Source organism: Oncorhynchus clarkii, chromosome 24 (genome assembly GCF_045791955.1).
Source record: "Oncorhynchus clarkii lewisi isolate Uvic-CL-2024 chromosome 24, UVic_Ocla_1.0, whole genome shotgun sequence".
NCBI lineage: Eukaryota > Metazoa > Chordata > Actinopteri > Salmoniformes > Salmonidae > Oncorhynchus > Oncorhynchus clarkii.
This window is the reverse complement of record NC_092170.1, coordinates 34,277,168-34,296,887: the sequence shown is the minus strand read 5'-3', so window position 1 is coordinate 34,296,887 and position 19,720 is coordinate 34,277,168. Positions and strand designations below refer to the sequence as shown.

The 19,720-nt window shown below is 45.3% G+C and overlaps 1 protein-coding gene across 1 annotated transcript in view; it reads left to right on the top strand.

Moving 5' to 3' along the window:
* Positions 1 to 19,720, top strand: part of LOC139382646 (dynein cytoplasmic 2 heavy chain 1) — a 263,106-nt gene that overhangs the window by 21,421 nt on the left and 221,965 nt on the right. Inside the window, exons 25-38 of the mRNA XM_071126737.1 lie at positions 1,746 to 2,075; positions 2,249 to 2,317; positions 2,831 to 2,985; positions 3,089 to 3,221; positions 3,877 to 3,994; positions 4,123 to 4,235; positions 4,356 to 4,469; positions 9,345 to 9,495; positions 10,687 to 10,892; positions 13,052 to 13,234; positions 14,732 to 14,914; positions 15,089 to 15,312; positions 15,617 to 15,726; positions 19,291 to 19,490. Coding sequence (XP_070982838.1) covers positions 1,746 to 2,075; positions 2,249 to 2,317; positions 2,831 to 2,985; positions 3,089 to 3,221; positions 3,877 to 3,994; positions 4,123 to 4,235; positions 4,356 to 4,469; positions 9,345 to 9,495; positions 10,687 to 10,892; positions 13,052 to 13,234; positions 14,732 to 14,914; positions 15,089 to 15,312; positions 15,617 to 15,726; positions 19,291 to 19,490 — 2,289 coding nt within the window. The remainder of the gene's footprint in view (positions 1 to 1,745; positions 2,076 to 2,248; positions 2,318 to 2,830; positions 2,986 to 3,088; positions 3,222 to 3,876; positions 3,995 to 4,122; positions 4,236 to 4,355; positions 4,470 to 9,344; positions 9,496 to 10,686; positions 10,893 to 13,051; positions 13,235 to 14,731; positions 14,915 to 15,088; positions 15,313 to 15,616; positions 15,727 to 19,290; positions 19,491 to 19,720) is intronic.

Genomic DNA, 19,720 nt, shown 5'->3' with positions numbered 1-19,720 from the left:
AGAGTCTGGTTAAGGTGTGTTCTGTGTGTGTTTGTAGAGTCTGGTTCTGGTGTTAAGGTGTATTCTGTGTGTGTTTGTAGAGTCTGGTTAAGGTGTGTTTGTAGAGTCTGGTTAAGGTGTGTTCTGTGTGTGTTTGTAGAGTCTGGTTCTTGTGTATTCTGTGTGTGTTTGTAGAGTCTGGTTCTTGTGTATTCTGTGTGTGTTTGTAGAGTCTGGTTAAGGTGTGTTCTGTGTGTGTTTGTGGAGTCTGGTTCTGGTGTGTTTGTAGAGTCTGGTTCTGGTGTGTTTGTAGAGTCTAGTTCTGGTGTATTCTGTGTGTGTTTGTAGAGTCTGGTTCTGGTGTTAAGGTGTGTTCTGTGTGTGTTTGTAGAGTCTGGTTAAGGTGTGTTCTGTGTGTGTTTGTAGAGTCTGGTTCTGGTGTTAAGGTGTATTCTGTGTGTGTTTGTAGAGTCTGGTTAAGGTGTGTTCTGTGTGTGTTTGTAGAGTCTGGTTCTGGTATGTTTGTTGCGTCTGGTTCTGGTGTGTTTGTAGAGTCTGGTTCTGGTGTTAAGGTGTATTCTGTGTGTGTTTGTAGAGTCTGGTTAAGGTGTATTCTGTGTGTGTTTGTAGAGTCTGGTTAAGGTGTGTTCTGTGTGTGTTTGTAGAGTCTGGTTAAGGTGTGTTCTGTGTGTGTTTGTAGAGTCTGGTTCTGGTGTTAAGGTGTATTCTGTGTGTGTTTGTAGAGTCTGGTTCTGGTATGTTTGTTGCGTCTGGTTCTGGTGTGTTTGTAGAGTCTGGTTCTGGTGTTAAGGTGTATTCTGTGTGTGTTTGTAGAGTCTGGTTAAGGTGTATTCTGTGTGTGTTTGTAGAGTCTGGTTCTTGTGTATTCTGTGTGTGTTTGTAGAGTCTGGTTAAGGTGTGTTCTGTGTGTGTTTGTGGAGTCTGGTTCTGGTGTGTTTGTAGAGTCTGGTTCTGGTGTGTTTGTAGAGTCTGGTTAAGGTGTGTTCTGTGTGTGTTTGTAGAGTCTGGTTCTGGTGTGTTTGTAGAGTCTGGTTAAGGTGTGTTCTGTGTGTGTTTGTAGAGTCTGGTTCTGGTGTTAAGGTGTGTTCTGTGTGTGTTTGTAGAGTCTGGTTCTGGTGTGTTTGTAGAGTCTGGTTAAGGTGTGTTCTGTGTGTGTTTGTAGAGTCTGGTTAAGGTGTATTCTGTGTGTGTTTGTAGAGTCTGGTTAAGGTGTGTTCTGTGTGTGTTTGTAGAGTCTGATTCTTGTGTATTCTGTGTGTGTTTGTAGAGTCTGGTTAAGGTGTGTTCTGTGTGTGTTTGTGGAGTCTGGTTCTTGTGTATTCTGTGTGTGTTTGTAGAGTCTGGTTCTTGTGTATTCTGTGTGTGTTTGTAGAGTCTGGTTAAGGTGTGTTCTGTGTGTGTTTGTAGAGTCTGGTTCTGGTATGTTTGTTGCGTCTGGTTCTGGTGTGTTTGTAGAGTCTGGTTCTGGTGTTAAGGTGTATTCTGTGTGTGTTTGTAGAGTCTGATTAAAGTGTGTTCTGTGTGTGTTTGTAGAGTCTAGTTCTGGTGTTAAGGTGTGTTCTGTGTGTGTTTGTAGAGTCTGGTTCTGGTGTTAAGGTGTATTCTGTGTGTGTTTGTAGAGTCTGGTTAAGGTGTGTTCTGTGTGTGTTTGTAGAGTCTGGTTCTGGTATGTTTGTTGCGTCTGGTTCTGGTGTGTTTGTAGAGTCTGGTTCTGGTGTTAAGGTGTGTTCTGTATGTGTTTGTAGAGTCTGGTTCCGGTGTTAAAGTACGTGCGAGGGGAGCACCTATCCCAGGACCACTGGTTGGATCTGTTCAGACTGTTGGGTCTTCCTAAAGGCACCACCCTGGAGAGACTGACCTTCTGGGATCTCCTCAGTGTGTCTGACACCATCACAGACCGAGCCCTGGAGCTCAAGGACCTGAACAGCAGGGCCCAGGCCGAGGTGACCATCAGAGAGGCTCTCAGGGAGCTGGACCTGTGGGGGGCTGGCGCTGCCTTCACCCTCACTGAGTATACAGACAGCACCGGACACACACTCACACTCATCAAGGACTGGAAGGACATGGTCAACCAGGTAAGGGACAATACAATAGTTGATGCAGTAGACTGCTGACACGCACACACACACACACACACACACACACACACACACACACACACTACCGGACACACTCACTACCGGACACACACACATTACCGGGGACACACTCACTACCAGACAGACTAACCTCATCTCGTCCCATACAGGTTGGTGATAACCGCTGCCTGCTGCAGTCTCTGAAGGACTCTCCGTACTACCGTGGCTTCCAGGACAAGGTGAGTCTTTAGACTTACTCACAACTGAAAGCACAGCATCTTTAAAAGTAGCTGCTTTACCTAGTGTTACTGTGTGTGTGTGTGTCCAGGTCAGTCTGTGGGAGGTGCGTCTGTCTGATCTAGATGAGTACCTGGTCTGTCTTTACCTAGTGTTACCGTGTGTGTGTGTCCAGGTCAGTCTGTGGGAGGTGCGTCTGTCTGATCTAGATGAGTACCTGGTCAGTCTTTACCTAGTGTTACCGTGTGTGTGTGTGTGTGTGTCCAGGTCAGTCTGTGGGAGGTGCGTCTGTCTGATCTAGATGAGTACCTGGTGTGTCTTTACCTAGTGTTACCGTGTGTGTGTGTCCAGGTCAGTCTGTGGGAGGTGCGTCTGTCTGATCTAGATGAGTACCTGGTCAGTCTTTACCTAGTGTTACTGTGTGTGTGTGTCCAGGTCAGTCTGTGGGAGGTGCGTCTGTCTGATCTAGATGAGTACCTGGTCAGTCTTTACCTAGTGTTACCGTGTGTGTCCAGGTGAGCCTGTGGGAGGTGCGTCTGTCTGATCTAGATGAGTACCTGGTCAGTCTGAATGCCATCCAGAGGCGTTGGGTCTACCTGGAGCCCATCTTCGGACGGGGGGCTCTGCCCAGGGAACAAGCCCGTTTCAAACGGGTTGACGAGGACTTCAGGTACGCCTTTCCCTCCCTCCCTGCCTGTGTGTGGCTCTGGTTTCTTTCTGGTCCATGGTCCATGTTGTACTGTGTGTGTTTCTAAGCTGTGTGTGTTTGTCAGGTCCATTTTGGCTGATGTCCAGAGAGACAACAGGGTGACGTCTCTGAGCTCTCGGGCTGGCATTAGAAACTCCCTCATTACCATCTTAGACCAGCTCCAGCGTTGCCAGAAATCACTCAACGAGTTCCTAGAGGTACTGAACAATCAACTACCAACCAGAGATCAGTACATCTGTACTTCAATTGATCCGTCAGTCAGTACTAGTCCAAAGATGGATGTTATATGTCCTCACTAATCATAGAAAAATGAAACATACACTGAGTGTGCAAAACATTAACACCTTCCTAATATTGAGTTGCACCCCCTGTGCCCTCAGAACTTCCTCAGTTTGTCGGGGTATGGACTCTACAAGGTGTTGAAAGCATTCCACAGGGATGCTGGCCCATGTTGACTCCAATGCTTCCCACAGTTGTGTCAAGTTGACTGGATGTCCTTTGGGTGGTGGACCATTCTTATTACACACAGGAAACTGTTGAGCGTCAAAAACCCAGCAGCGTTGCAGTTCTTGGCACAAACCGGTGTGCCTGGCACCTACTACCATACCCCGTTCAAAGGCACTTAAATCAAAGACACACATACACAATACATGTCTCGATTGTCTCAAGGCTTAAAAATCCTTCTTTAACGTGTCACCTCCCCTTCATCTACACTGATTGAAGAGGATTTAACAAGTAACATTAACAAGGGGTCATAGCTTTCACCTGGATTCACCTGGTCAGTCTGTCATGGAATTAGCAGGTGTTCTTAATGTTTTGTACACTCAGTGTAGAAGTGTCTGTCCTCTGTAGGAGAAGCGCTCTGCCTTCCCGCGGTTCTACTTCATTGGAGATGATGACCTGCTGGAGATTCTGGGCCAGGCCACCAACCCCACTGTGATACAGTCACACCTCAAGAAGCTGTTTGCTGGTACACACCTACACCCACACAAGCTCACACCCAAATCCCAAGGTCAATACAGTAACAACTAAAGAAGCTGTCCCCTGGTGAAACTCATGTGTCTGTAATGACAGCGGATATAACTGTGTTCTCTGTAGGCATCGACAGTGTGGACTTTGACGGGGACTGCCAGCACATCGTGGCCATGCGTTCTCTAGAGGGAGAGGTGGTGGCCCTCAGGAACCTCATACGTATCTCCAACAGCGTAGAGGTAGGGGATTGGAGAGGTCAAAGGGCAGGGGGTAGAGGGTAGGGGGTACCTGAATCACACAACTGGATTATTACACACACCTCAATTATATAGCTCCTTAATAACGTGTGTGTTTTCCAGGTGTGGCTGGGGGAGCTGTCTGCTGAGATGAAGGAGACTCTGAAGCAGCTGCTGTATGAGTGTGTGTCAGCGGGGAGGAAAGGACAGGTGGACCCGTCCCGCTACCCCTCTCAGGTACGATTCATTACTCATTGATGCTGTCCGACTCTTCTCTTATTGTGTTTTTCCTTTCTGACTCCAGTCTGACTCCTGTCTGACTCTTGTATAGCTATTGTCTGAATCCTGTCTGACTCCTGTCCAGATTGACTAATGTATGAGTCCGGTCTGACTCCAGTATAACTGGTGTAACTCCTGTCTGACTCCAGTATACCTGGTGTAACTCCTGTCTGACTCCAGTATAACTCTGGTGTAACTCCTGTCTGACTCCAGTATAACTCTGGTGTAACTCCTGTCTGACTCCAGAATAACTGGTGTAACTCCTGTCTGACTCCAGTATAACTCTGGTGTAACTCCTGTCTGACTCCAGTATAACTCTGGTGTAACTCCTGTCTGACTCCAGTATACCTGGTGTAACTCCTGTCTGACTCCAGTATAACTGGTGTAACTCCTGTCTGACTCCAGTATAACTCTGGTGTAACTCCTGTCTGACTCCAGTATACCTGGTGTAACTCCTGTCTGACTCCAGTATAACTCTGGTGTAACTCCTGTCTGACTCCAGTATACCTGGTGTAACTCCTGTCTGACTCCAGTATACCTGGTGTAACTCCTGTCTGACTCCAGTATAACTCTGGTGTAACTCCTGTCTGACTCCAGTATACCTGGTGTAACTCCTGTCTGACTCCAGTATAACTCTGGTGTAACTCCTGTCTGACTCCAGTATAACTGGTGTAACTCCTGTCTGACTCCAGTATAACTCTGGTGTAACTCCTGTCTGACTCCAGTATAACTCTGGTGTAACTCCTGTCTGACGCCAGTATAACTCTGGTGTAACTCCTGTCTGACTCCAGTATACCTGGTGTAACTCCTGTCTGACTCCAGTATAACTCTGGTGTAACTCCTGTCTGACTCCAGTATAACTGGTGTAACTCCTGTCTGACTCCAGAATAACTGGTGTAACTCCTGTCTGACTCCAGTATAACTCTGGTGTAACTCCTGTCTGACTCCAGTATAACTCTGGTGTAACTCCTGTCTGACTCCAGTATAACTCTGGTGTAACTCCTGTCTGACTCCAGTATAACTGGTGTAACTCCTGCCTGACTCCAGTATAACTCTGTAAGTCCGGTCTGACTCCAGTATAACTCATGTTTGACTCATGTCTGACTCCAGATTGACTCCGGTCTAACTCCGGTCTGACTCCAGTCTGACTCCATATTGACTCCGGTCTGACTCCAGTCTGACTCCTGATTGACTCCAGTCTGACTCCTGATTGACTCCAGTCTGACTCCTGATTGACTCCAGTCTGACTCCTGATTGACTCATGTATGAGTCCGGTCTGACTCCAGTATAACTCATGTCTGACTCCAGTATAACTCATGTCTGACTCCAGTATAACTCATGTCTGACTCATGTCTGACTCATGTCTGACTCCAGATTGACTCATGTATGAGTCCGGTCTGACTCCAGTATAACACCAGTATAACTCCTGTCTGACTCCTATCTGACTCTCGTCTGACACCAGTATGACTCCTGTTTGACTCCTGTCTGACTCATGTATAACACCAGTATAACTCCTGTCTGACTCATGTATAACACCAGTATAACTCCTGTCTGACTCCTATCTGACTCCTGTCTGACTCCAGTATAACACCTGTCAAACTCATGCATAACTCCAGTCTGACTCCTGATTGACTCATGTATGAGTCCTGATTGAATCCTGATTGACTCATGTATAAGTCCTGTAAATCCCCTGTCTGACTCCTGTGTTTCCTGGTGTAAATCCTGTGTAACTCCTGTCTGATTCCTAATCGGCTCCTGTCTGACTCCCTTCTGACTCCTGTGTCTCCTGGTGTAACTCCTGTCGACATCTAATCGACCCCTGATTGACTCCTGGATATAGGCACTTTAGTATTGCCAGTGTAACAGTATAGCTTCCGTCCCTCTCCTCACTCCTACCTGGGCTCGAACCAGGAACACAACAACAGCCACCCTCGAAGCAGCGTTACCCATGCAGAGCAAGGGAAACAACTACTCCAAGTATCAGAGCGAGTGACGTTTGAAACGCTATTAGCGCGCCCCACTAACTAGCTAGCTATTTCACATCGGTTACACCAGCCTAATCTCGGGAGCTTGAAGTCATAAACAGCTCAATGCTTGAAGCACAGGGAAGAGCTGCTGGCAAAACGCACGAAAGTGCTGTTTGAATGAATGCTTACGAGCCTGCTGGTGCCTACCACCTCTCAGTCAGACTGCTCTATCAAATCATAGACTTAATTATAACATAATAACACACAGAAATACGAGCCTTAGGTCATTAAAATGGTCGAATCTGGAAACTATCATTTCGAAAACAAAACGTTTATTCTTTCATTGAAATACGGAACCGTTCCGTATTTTATCTAACGGGTGGCATCCATAAGTCTAAATATTCCTGTTACATTGCACAACCTTCAATATTATGTCATAATTACGTAAAAGTCTGGCAAATTAGTTGGCAACGAGCCAGGCGGCCCAAACTGTTGCATATGACTCTGCGTGCAATGGACGCAAGAGAAGTGACACAATTTCACCTGGTTAATATTGCCTGCTAACCTGGATTTATTTTAGCTAAATATGCAGGTTTAAAAATATATACTTCTGTGTATTGATTTTAAGAAAGGCATTGGTATTTATGGTTAGTTACAGTCGTGCAATGATTGTGCTTTTTTCGCAAACGCGCTTTTGTTAAATCATCTCCCTGCGTTGCATCGATTATATGCAACGCAGGACACGCTAGATAAACTAGTAATATCATCAACCATGTGTAGTTAACTAGTGATTATGATTGATTGATTGTTTTTTATAAGAGAAGTTTAATACTAGCTAGCAACTTACCTTGGCTTCTACTGCATTTGCGTAACAGGCAGGCTCCTCGTGGAGTGCAATAAGAGGCAGGTCGTTAGAGCATTGGACTAGTTAACTGTAAGGTTGCAAGATTGAATCCCAGAGCTGACAAGGTGAAAATCTGTCGTTCTGCCCCTGAACGAGGCAGTTAACCCACCGCTCCTAGGCCGTCATAATAAGAATGTGTTCTTAACTGACTTGCCTAGTTAAATAAAGATTAAATAAAGGTGTAAAAAATATACTGATTTCCGATTGTTATGAAAACTTGAAATCGGCCCTAATTAATCGGTCGACCTCTAGAGTCCAGTATATTTCCAGTATTACTCCTGTCTGACTCCTGTATCTCCTGGTGTAAATCCTTTAACTCCTGTCTGACACCTAATCAACTTCTGATTGACTCATGTATGAGTCCAGTATAATTCCAGTATTACACTTGTCTGACTCATGATTGACTCCTGTCTGACTCCTGTATCTCCTGGTGTAAATCCTTTAACTCCTGTCTGACACCTAATCAACTCCTGATTGACTCATGTATGAGTCCGGTCTGACTCCAGTATAACTCATGTCTGACTCCTTTCTGACTCCTGTGTCTCCTGGTGTAGATCCTTTGTAACTCCAGTCTGACTCCTGATTGACTCCTGTCTGACTCCTGTGTCTCCTGATGTAGATCCTGTGTAACTCCAGTCTGACTCCTTTCTGACTCCTGTGTCTCCTGGTGTAGATCCTGTGTAACTCCTGTCTGACATCTAATCGACCCCTGATTGACTCCTGTATAATATCTGTCTGATTCTTGTATCTCCTGGTGTAGAGCCTGTGTAATTTCTGTCTGACTCCTGTATCTGCTGGTGTAGAGCCTGTGTAATTTCTGTCTGACTCCTGTACCTCCTGGTGTAGATCCTGTGTAACTCCTTTCTGATTCCTAATCGGCTCCTGTCTGACTCCCTTCTGACTCCTGTGTCTCCTGATGTAGATCCTTTGTAACTCCAGTCTGACTCCTGTCTGACTCCTGTGTCTCCTGATGTAGATCCTGTGTAACTCCTGTCTGATTCCTAATCGGCTCCTGTGTCTCCTGATGTAGATCCTGTGTAACTCCAGTCTGACTCCTTTCTGACTCCTGTGTCTCCTGGTGTAGATCCTGTGTAACTCCTGTCTGACATCTAATCGATCCCTGATTGACTCCTGTATAATATCTGTCTGATTCTTGTATCTCCTGGTGTAGAGCCTGTGTAATTTCTGTCTGACTCCTGATTGACTCCTGATTGACTCCTGTATAATATCTGTCTGACTCCTGTATATCCTGGTCCTGAGCCTGTGTAATATCTGTCTGACTCCTGTTTGATTCATGTCTGACTCCTTTATATCCAGGCCAGAGCCTGTGTAATATCTGTCTGACTCCTGATTGATTCCTGTCTGACTCCTTTATATCCTGGTCCAGAGCCTGTGTAATTTCTGTCTGACTCCTGATTGACTCCTGTATAATATCTGTCTGACTCCTGTATATCCTGGTCCAGAGCCTGTGTAATTTCTGTCTGACTCCTGATTGATTCCTGTCTGACTCCTTTATATCCTGGTCCAGAGCCTGTGTAATTTCTGTCTGACTCCTGATTGACTCCTGTATAATATCTGTCTGACTCCTGTATATCCTGGTCCAGAGCCTGTGTAATTTCTGTCTGACTCCTGATTGACTCCTGTCTGACTCCTGTATATCCTGGTCCAGAGCCTGTGTAATATCTGTCTGACTCCTGATTGACTCATGTCTGACTCCTGTATATCCTGGTCCAGAGCCTGTGTAATTTCTGTCTGACTCCTGATTGATTCCTGTCTGACTCCTGTATATCCTGGTCCAGAGCCTGTGTAATATCTGTCTGACTCCTGTACCTCCTGATGTAGATCCTGTGTAACTCCTGTCTGACTCCTAATCGACTTCTGATTGACTCCTGTATCTCCTGGTGTAGATCTTGTGCAACTCCTGTCTGACTCCTGTGTGACTCTTGTTGTCTCCGGGTATAGATCCTGTGCTTGGCAGAGCAGATCCAGTTCACTGAGGAGGTGGAGAGTGGTCTGAGAAACAGCAGTCTGCAGCAGCTGGAGGTGGAGCTCACCGCTAAGCTAGAGCACTACACCAGTGTAGACACCAGCTCTGAGGAGACGGGAAACACAGGTCTCTGTGGTTGCTTGTTGTTACAGTAGCTCATTTGGGAGCGGTAGCCTAGTGGTTAGAGCGTTGGGCCAGTAACCGAACAAGGCCCCTGAACAAGGCAGTTAACCCACTGTTCCTAGGCCGTCATTGTAAATAATAATTTGTTCTTAACTGACTTGCCAAGTTCAATAAAGGTTAACCAGTACATGTGTGTGTCTCTCCCCAGCTCCCCAGGCTAAAGAGGTCAGATAACCAGTACATGTGTGTGTCTCTCCTCCCCTCCCGGCTGGGGAGGAGAAGCTCTCTGACTGAGTGACTGAGGGAGAGCCCCGGTGATGTGGGGACCGGCTGGGGGGGGCGGAAGCTCTGACTGAGGGAGAGCCCCGGTGATGTGGGGACCGGCTGGGGAGGAGAAGCTCTGACTGAGGGAGAGGTCACGGTGATGTGGGGACCGGCTGGGGGGGGGGCTCTGACTGAGGGAGAGGTCACGGTGATGTGGGGACCGGCTGGGGGGGAGAAGCTCTCTGACTGAGGGAGAGATCACGGTGATGTGGGGACCGGCTGGGGGGGAGAAGCTCTCTGACTGAGGGAGAGGTCACGGTGATGTGGGGACCGGCTGGGGGGGGAGAAGCTCTCTGACTGAGGGAGAGGTCACGGTAATGTGGGGACCGGCTGGGGGGGGAGAAGCTCTCTGACTGAGGGAGAGGTCACGGTGATGTGGGGACCGGCTGTGGGGGGAGAAGCTCTCTGACTGAGGGAGAGGTCACGGTGATGTGGGGACCGGCTGGGGAGGAGAAGCTCTCTGACTGAGGGAGAGGTCACGGTGATGTGGGACCGGCTGGGGGGGAGAAGCTCTCTGACTGAGGGAGAGGTCACGGTGATGTGGGGACCGGCTGGGGGGGAGAAGCTCTCTGACTGAGGGAGAGGTCACGGTGATGTGGGGACCGGCTGGGGAGGAGAAGCTCTCTGACTGAGAGGCCACAAAGCTCTGCTCACAGCACTAATGCCTAAGCATTAGATACAGTCCTGGGGGAGACATGGGACATATCTAAAAGGATCTTATCAATACCGTTAGCATTATCAACAACCACATGGCCTGAGCATGAAAGACTGGAGCTACATAGCTCTGATCAGAATCTGTGCACTATATTGGTAATAGTGAGCCATTTTGAGAGACAGGGTCTGTGCTGATAGTATTCTTCTCCCCCATAGAGTCAAGTGTGTTGCAGCTGAAGCTGAAGGCTCTGATCCTGGACATCATCCATAACATCAGTGTGGTGAAGCAGCTGTGTGAGGCGGGGGTGAGCAGCCCTGACTCCTGGGCCTGGAGGAAACAGCTCCGTTTCTACCTCAACAACGACAAATGCTGCTCCGTACAGATGGTTGACGCTCACTTCAGCTACACATACGAGTACCAGGTACAAAAACCTCTGCACAGATATACAGTACCAGTCAAACGTTTGGACACATCTACTCATTCAAGGTTTTATTTTTTACTATTTTCTATATTGTAGAATAATAGTAAAGACTTAACTATGAAATAACTCACATGGAATCATGTAGTAAAAAGTGTTAAAACAAATTCAAATATATTTTATTTTACAAGTAGCCACCTTTGCCTTGATTACAGCTTTGCACACTTGGCATTCTCTCAACCAGCTTCTTGAGGTAGTCACCTGGAATGCATTTCAATTAACAGGTGTGCCTTGTTAAAAGTTGATTTGTGGAATTTCTTTCCTTAATGCGTCTTAGCCAATCAGTTGTGTTGTGACAAGGTAGGGGGGTATTCAGAATATAGCCCTATTTGGTAAAAGACCAAGTTGATATTATGGCAAGAACAGCTCAAATAAGCAAAGACAAACGACAGTCCATCATGACTTTAAGACATGAAGGTCCGTCAATATGGAACATTTCAATAACTTTGAAAGTTTCTTCAAGTACAGTCCCAAAAACCATCAAGCGCTATGATGATGCTGTCTCTCATGAGGACCACCACAGGAAAGGAAGACCCAGAGTTACCTCTGCTGCAGAGGAGAACTTCATTAGTTACCAGCCTCAGAAATTGCAGCCCAAATAAATGTGTCACAGAGTTCAAGTAACAGACACATCTCATTATCAACTGTTCAGAGCAGACTGTGTGAATCAGGCCTTCATGGCCGAATTGCTGCAAAGAAACCACTACTAGAGGAAACCAATCAGAAGAAGAGACTTGCTTGGGCCAAGAAACACGAGCAATGGACATTAGACTGGTGGAAATCTGTTCTTTGGTCTGATGAATCCACATTTCAGATTTTAGGTTCCAACCACCGTGTCTTTGTGAGAGACAGAGTAGGTGAACAGATGATCTCCGCATGTGTGGTTCCCACCGTGTAGCATGGAGGAGGAGGTGTGATGGTGTGGGGGTGCTTTGCTGGTGACACTGCCAGTGATTTATTTAGAATTCAAGGCACACTTAACCAGCATGGTTACCACAGAATTCTGCAGCAACACGCCATACCATCTGGTTTGAGACTAGTGGGACTATCATTTGTTTTTCAACAGGACAATGACCCAACACACACCTCCAGGCTGTGTAAGGGATATTTGACCAAGAAGGAGAGTGATGGTGTGCTGCATCAGATTTTACATGATTTATTTCTCCTTTATTTAACCAGGTAGGCCAGTTGAGAACAAGTTCTCATTTACAACTGTGACATGGTCAAGATAAAGCAAAGCAGTGTGACAAAAACAACACAGAGTTACACATGGAATAAACAATAAACAAGCCAATAACACAATAGAAAATCTGTATACAGTGCGTGCAAATGAAGTAAGGAGGTAAGGCAATAAATAGGCCAATAGTGGTGAAGTAATTACAATTTAGCAATTTACACTGGAGTGATATCTGTGCAGATGATGATGTGCAAGTAGAAATACTGGTGTGCAAAAGAGCAGAAAAACAAATATGGGGATGAGGTAGGTAGGTGGTTGGATGGGCTATGTACAGATGGATGACCTGGCCTCCACAATCACCCAACCTCAACTCAATTCAGATGGTTTGGGATGAGTTGGACAGCAGAGTGAAGAAAAATCAGCCAACAAGTGCTCAGCATATGTGGGAACTCCAACCAGACTGTTGGAAAAGCATTCCAGGTGAAGCTGGTTGAGAGAATGCCAAGTGTTTGCAAAGCCTGTCATCATGGCCAAGGGTGGCTACTTTAAAGAATCTCAAATGTAGAATATAGTAAAAATAAAGAAAAACCCTTGAATGAGTAGGTGTGTCCAAACTTTTGACTGGTACTTTACTTCTGACCACTTCATCTACACACACCTGTACAGGTCTAAATGAGATTTCTACACACTTCAGTACCAGGCAACAGTTAAACTAGTTAAACTACAGCGCTGTACAGTACTGCACCACTAGAGGGAGACCTTCACCCAGAGATGAGGACACCTCTGAATGACTCCATTAGCCCTGCTACACTGTGTGTTCTGCAGTCTCTCTGCAGAGTCTGCCTCAACACACTGTCATCCCCTCTCTCTCTCTCCCTGTCACTCTCTCCATCCCTCCATCCCCTCCTCTCTCTATCTCTCCCAGGGTAATGCGTCTAAGCTGGTCCACACCCCCCTGACTGATAAGTGTTATCTGACCATGACCCAGGCCATGATGATGGGTTTGGGTGGAAACCCCTATGGCCCTGCCGGCACCGGCAAAACTGAGTCAGTCAAAGCCCTGGGGGGCCTGTTCGGAAGACAAGTACTGGTCTTCAACTGTGATGAGGTAAACACACACACACGCAGTCACACGTGACGAATGCACACACACACACACACACGCAGTCACACGTGACGAATGCACACACACACACACACACACACACACACACACACACACACACACACACGCATGTACGAACAGACACGTTAGTAAAACTCAGAAATGTAACAGTGTATTTTTTGGAAAAGAAATTAGCTAATTTCAAGAAAGGATAGATAAATAAATAAAGGATGGATAAATACATGAATAAAGTATAGATAGATAAATACAGGATGGATGGATAAATAAATGAATAAAGTATAGATAGATAAATACATGAATAAAGTATAGATAGATAAATACAGGATGGATGGATAAATTAATGAATAAAGTATAGATAGATAAATACATGAATAAAGTATAGATAGATAAATACAGGATGGATGGATAAATAAATGAATAAAGTATAGATAGATAAATACAGGATGGATGGATAAATAAATTAATAAAGTATAGATAGATAAATACATTAATAAAGTATAGATAGATAAATACAGGATGGATGAATAAATAAATGAATAAAGTATAGATGGATAAATACAGGATGGATGGATAAATTAATGAATAAAGTATAGATAGATAAATACAGGATGGATGGATAAATAAATTAATAAAGTATAGATAGATAAATACAGGATGGATGGATAAATAAATGAATAAAGTATAGATGGATAAATACAGGATGGATGGATAAATAAATGAATAAAGTATAGATAGATAAATACAGGATGGATGGATAAATTAATGAATAAAGTATAGATAGATAAATAAATAAAGGATGAATAAATAAATGAATAAAGTATAGATAAATAAATACAGGATGGATGGATAAATAAATGAATAAAGTATAGATAGATAAATACAGGATGGATGGATAAATAAATGAATAAAGTATAGATAGATAAATACAGGATGGATGGATAAATTAATGAATAAAGTATAGATAGATAAATACAGGATGGATGGATAAATACATGAATAAAGTATAGATAGATAAATAAATAAAGGATGAATAAATAAATGAATAAAGTATAGATAAATAAATACAGGATGGATGGATAAATTAATGAATAAAGTATAGATAGATAAATACAGGATGGATGGATAAATTAATGAATAAAGTATAGATAGATAAATAAATAAAGGATGGATAAATGAATGAATAAAGTATAGATAAATAAATACAGGATGGATGGATAAATACATGAATAAAGTATAGATAGACAAATACAGGATGGATGGATAAATAAATGAATAAAGTATAGATAGATAAATACAGGATGGATGGATAAATTAATGAATAAAGTATAGATAGATAAATAAATAAAGGATGGATAAATAAATGAATAAAGTATAGATAAATAAATACAGGATGGATGGATAAATACATGAATAAAGTATAGATAGATAAATACAGGATGGATGGATAAATAAAGTCAATGAATGAATGGTGTGTTACAGGGAATAGATGTGAAGTCCATGGGGCGTATCTTTGTGGGGCTGGTGAAGTGTGGAGCGTGGGGCTGCTTTGATGAGTTCAACCGCCTGGAGGAGGCTGTGCTGTCTGCAGTGTCCATGCAGATACAGGCCATCCAGAACTCACTGAAGAACCACAGGACCAGCTGTGAGCTGCTGGGCAAGGAGGTGACCACACACTTAGTCACACAGTCACTTTGTCATTCTTGCACGCAGAAACTTGTATTGTATTTTGCACACTGGTTTTTAAAACTATTGCTGCCTTTTCTCTCTGTCTCTGTCTCTGTGTCTGTCTCTCTCTCTCTCTGTCTCTGTCTCTGTCTCTGTCTCTGTGTCTGTCAGGTGGAGTTGGACCCTAACTCAGGGGTGTTTATAACATTGAATCCAGCTGGGAAGGGTTATGGAGGGAGACAGAAGCTGCCTGACAACCTGAAGCAGCTGTTCAGGCCCGTGGCTATGTCCCGACCAGACAACGAGCTCATTGCTGAGGTCATCCTCTACTCAGAGGGCTTCAAAGACGGAGAGATACTGGGACGCAAGCTGGTCGCCATCTTCAACCTCGCCAGGTGTGTCTTTGTGTCTATTCCAAAGTGATAGTGCAACTTTTTGGCAACTAATCCCCTTTTCCACTTCCCCAGAGACTCCTAAACTCCTGGATAACATTTTTATGTCTCTGTGTGTCGTCAACTTTCTTCCAACCGCATGCAGACATACAGACGGTATCCATGAGTTGATCTGACTAGAAAAGGGGCTTGGTGGCTAAAATCTGTCACTATCCTGTTAATAGGTCTCTGTAGCTGTTTGTAGGGCTATGTTTTGTGACTGGGTGTGTATGTATCTACAGTATGTATTTATGTATGTACTGTGTAGGGAGCTGTTGACCCCCCAGCAACACTATGACTGGGGTCTGAGGGCTCTGAAGACGGTGCTGAGAGGCTGTGGCAGACTGCTGCATCAGAGGAGTGAGGCCAAGAACAAGAGTAAGGCTCCTAATATTTTATTTTATTGATATCCGAATAATAATCTCAGCTTTTGGGCTCTCTCTCCTCTCTCTGTCCTTTTTCTCAAACACTGGTCTTAGCTACGTTGTATTCATCCCCATCCCTCTCTCCCCTCTTCCCTCTTTGCCTCTTCCTCTCTCTTTCCCCCTCTCTTTGACCTTTCCCTGCCTCCCCCTGATGCCTGGCTGTCCATATCTCTCTGATCCCTGGTTGATCGCTCTGTCTCCCTCTCTGCCTTTCTCTTTGCATCTCTCTCTCTCTCTCTCTCTTTCTCTCTCTCTCTTACTCTCTCTTACTCTCTCTTACTCTATTTGTCAGACAGTACATTTGTCCCTGGGGCTTTCTCTGTTTGCTCCCTTCCCTCTATTGTCAGGCCAAATGTTCCAGTGAAAGCAGCCCTGCTTCTGTGTCTCTCGTGCCAGCAGCTCTAGAGAGGAGAACAACAGTATTGATGAACTCTAAATCATGACACGGGTCGTAATTAGCACATGTATAAAGTTGCTGATGTAGCTAGTAGCAACACAGGGTAGCAGAATAACAAAGAAACAAGTTCATTTTTATACAAATGAACTCTCTTCCCTATATCCCCTCTCTGCCCCTCCCTCTATCTCTGTGTTCCCCCTCCAACCCCTCTATCTCTGTGTTCCCCCTCCAACCCCTCTATCTCTGTGTTCCCCCTCCAACCCCTCTATCTCTGTGTTCCCCCTCTAACCCCTCTCTCTCTGTGTTCCCCCTCCAACCCCTCTATCTCTGTGTTCCCCCTCTAACCCCTCTCTCTCTGTGTTCCCCCTCCAACCCCTCTATCTCTGTGTTCCCCCTCTAACCCCTCTCTCTCTGTGTTCCCCCTCTAACCCCTCTCTCCCTGTGTTCCCCCTCTAACCCCTCTCTCTCTGTGTTCCCCCTCTAACCCCTCTCTCTCTGTGTTCCCCCGCTAACCCCTCTATCTCTGTGTTCCCCCTCCAACCCCTCTATCTCTGTGTTCCCCCTCTAACCCCTCTCTCTCTGTGTTCCCCCTCCAACCCCTCTATCTCTGTGTTCCCCCTCTAACCCCTCTATCTCTGTGTTCTCCCTCTAACCCCTCTCTCTCTGTGTTCTCCCTCTAACCCCTCTCTCTCTGTGTTCCCCCTCTAACCCCTCTCTCTCTGTGTTCCCCCTCTAACCCCTCTCTCTCTGTGTTCCCCCTCCAACCCCTCTATCTCTGTGTTCCCCCTCCAACCCCTCTATCTCTGTGTTCCCCCTCTAACCCCTCTCTCTCTGTGTTCCCCCTCTAACCCCTCTCTCTCTGTGTTCCCCCTCTAACCCCTCTCTCTCTGTGTTCCCCCTCCAACCCCTCTATCTCTGTTTTCCCCCTCTAACCCCTCTCTCTCTGTGTTCCCCCTCTAACCCCTCTCTCCCTGTGTTCCCCCTCTAACCCCTCTCTCCCTGTGTTCCCCCTCTAACCCCTCTCTCTCTGTGTTCCCCCTCTAACCCCTCTCTCTCTGTGTTCCCCCTCCAACCCCTCTATCTCTGTGTTCCCCCTCCAACCCCTCTATCTCTGTGTTCCCCCTCCAACCCCTCTCTCTCTGTGTTCCCCCTCTAACCCCTCTATCTCTGTGTTCTCCCTCTAACCCCTCTCTCTCTGTGTTCTCCCTCTAACCCCCCTCTCTCTGTGTTCCCCCTTTAACCCCTCTCTCTCTGTGTTCCCCCTCTAACCCCTCTCTCTCTGTGTTCCCCCTCCAACCCCTCTATCTCTGTGTTCTCCCTCTATCAATTCAAGGGGATATATTGGCATGAGAAACATGTGTTAACATTGCCAAAGCAAGTGAGGTAGATAATAAACAAAAATTAACAGTAAACATTACACTCACAGAAGTTCCAAAAGAACAAATGTCATATTATGTATATATACAATGTTGTAACAATGTACAAATAGTTAAAGTACAAAAGGGAAAATAAATAAGCATAAATATTGGTTGTATTTACAATGGTGTTTGTTCTTCACTGGTTGCCCTTTTCTCGTGGCAACGGGTCACAAATCTTGCTGCTGTGATGGCACACTGTGGAATTTCACCCAGTAGATATGGGAGTTTATCAAAATTGGATTTGTTTTTGAATTCTTTGTGGATCTGTGTAATCTGAGGGAAATATGTGTCCCTAATATGGCTATACATTTGGCAGGAGGTTAGGAAGTGCAGCTCAGTTTCCACCTCATTTTGTGGGCAGTGAGCACATAGCCTGTCTTCTCTTGAGAGCCATGTCTGCCTACGGCGGCCTTTCTCAATAGCAAGGCTATGCTCACTGAGTCTGTACATAGTCAAAGCTTTCCTTAAGTTTGGGTCAGTCATAGTGTTCAGGTATTCTGCCACTGTGTACTCTCTGTTTAGGGCCAAATAGCATTCTAGTTTTCTCTGTTTTTTTGTTAATTACTTGACACATTGGAAAAAATTATCTTTTTTTATTTTCTCGTGATTTGGTTGGGTCTAATTGTGCTGTTGTCCTGGGGCTCTGTAGGGTGTGTTTGTGTTTGTGAACAGAGCCCCAGGACCAGCTTGCTTAGTGGACTCTTCTCCATGTTCATCTCTCTGTAGGTGATGACTTAGTTATGGAAGGTTTGGGAATTTAACGGCTCTTTTCTGGATTTTGATAATTAGCGGGTATCTTTTTCCGTAGTGTATTTCTGTATTGTTTTAGTGATTCACCATAGTGAAGGTGTAGACTCAGGTTTTCTGGGTCTCTATATTTTTGGTTGGACAGGTCTCTCAATATATTTCTTAGGTTTTTGGATTCTTCATCAAACCATTTGTCATTGTTGTTAATTCTCTTAAGTTGTCTGCTTGACATTTTTAGATTTGATGAGGAAGCTGAGAGGTCAAATATACTGTTTAGGTTTTCTACAGCCAAGTTTACACCTTCACTATTACGGTTGAACATTTTGTCCAGGAAGTTGTCTAGAAGGGATTGAATTTGTTGTTGCCTAATTGTTTTTTGGTAGCTTTCTACACTACTTTCCTTCCATCTATAGCATTTCTTAATATTACTCAGTTCCTTTGGCTGTGATGCCTCATGATTGAGTATTGCTCTGTTCAAGTAGACTGTGATTTTGCTGTGATCTGATAGGGGTGTCAGTGGGCTGACTGTGAACGCTCTGAGAGAGTATGGGTTGAGGTCAGTGATAAAGTAGTCTACAGTACTACTGCCAAGAGATGAGCTATAGGTGTACCTACCATAGGAGTTCCCTCGAAGCCTACCATTGACTATGTACATACCCAGCGTCCGACAGAGCTGCAGGAGTTGTGACCCGTTTTTGTTGGTTATGTTGTCATAGTTGTGTCTAGGGGGGCGTATGGGGCAGGGAATGCTGTCACCTCCAGGTAGGTGTTTGTTCCCCTGTGTGCTGAGGGTGTCAGACATTTAGGTCACCACATATTAGTACATGTCCCTGAGTCTGGAAATGATTGATTTCCCCCTCCAGGATGGAGAAGTTGTATTCATTAAAGTCTATCTCTGTCCCCCTCCCTCTCTATCTCTGTGTACCCTCCCCCTCTTTATCTCTGTGTTCCCCAGTCAAGGAGAGTGTTCTGGTGGTGCAGGCGCTAAGGTTGAACACCATGTCCAAGCTGACATTTGCAGACAGCAGCAGGTTTGATGCCTTGGTCCAAGATGTGTTCCCTGGGGTGGGTTTTACTGACGTGGAGGATCAGACCCTCAGCCACGCACTGCAGGCCGTCTACGAGGAGGCACACCTCGAACTCATACCCAGCCAGGTGGGTGACTGTGGCCGTGTGTTTGTGGGGCACTCCCCATAAATAATGAAAGCTCTGGTCTTGAGTTGTATGAGCTGTTTAGTCAAGAGGATAAAAGAAAGGAGGGAGGGAGGGTTGGATGGATGGATGGAGGGATTGAGGGTTAAATTGATGGAGGGATGTAGAGATGGATGGAGGGATTGAGGGATTGAGGGTTAAATTGATGGAGGGATGTAGGGTTGGATGGATGG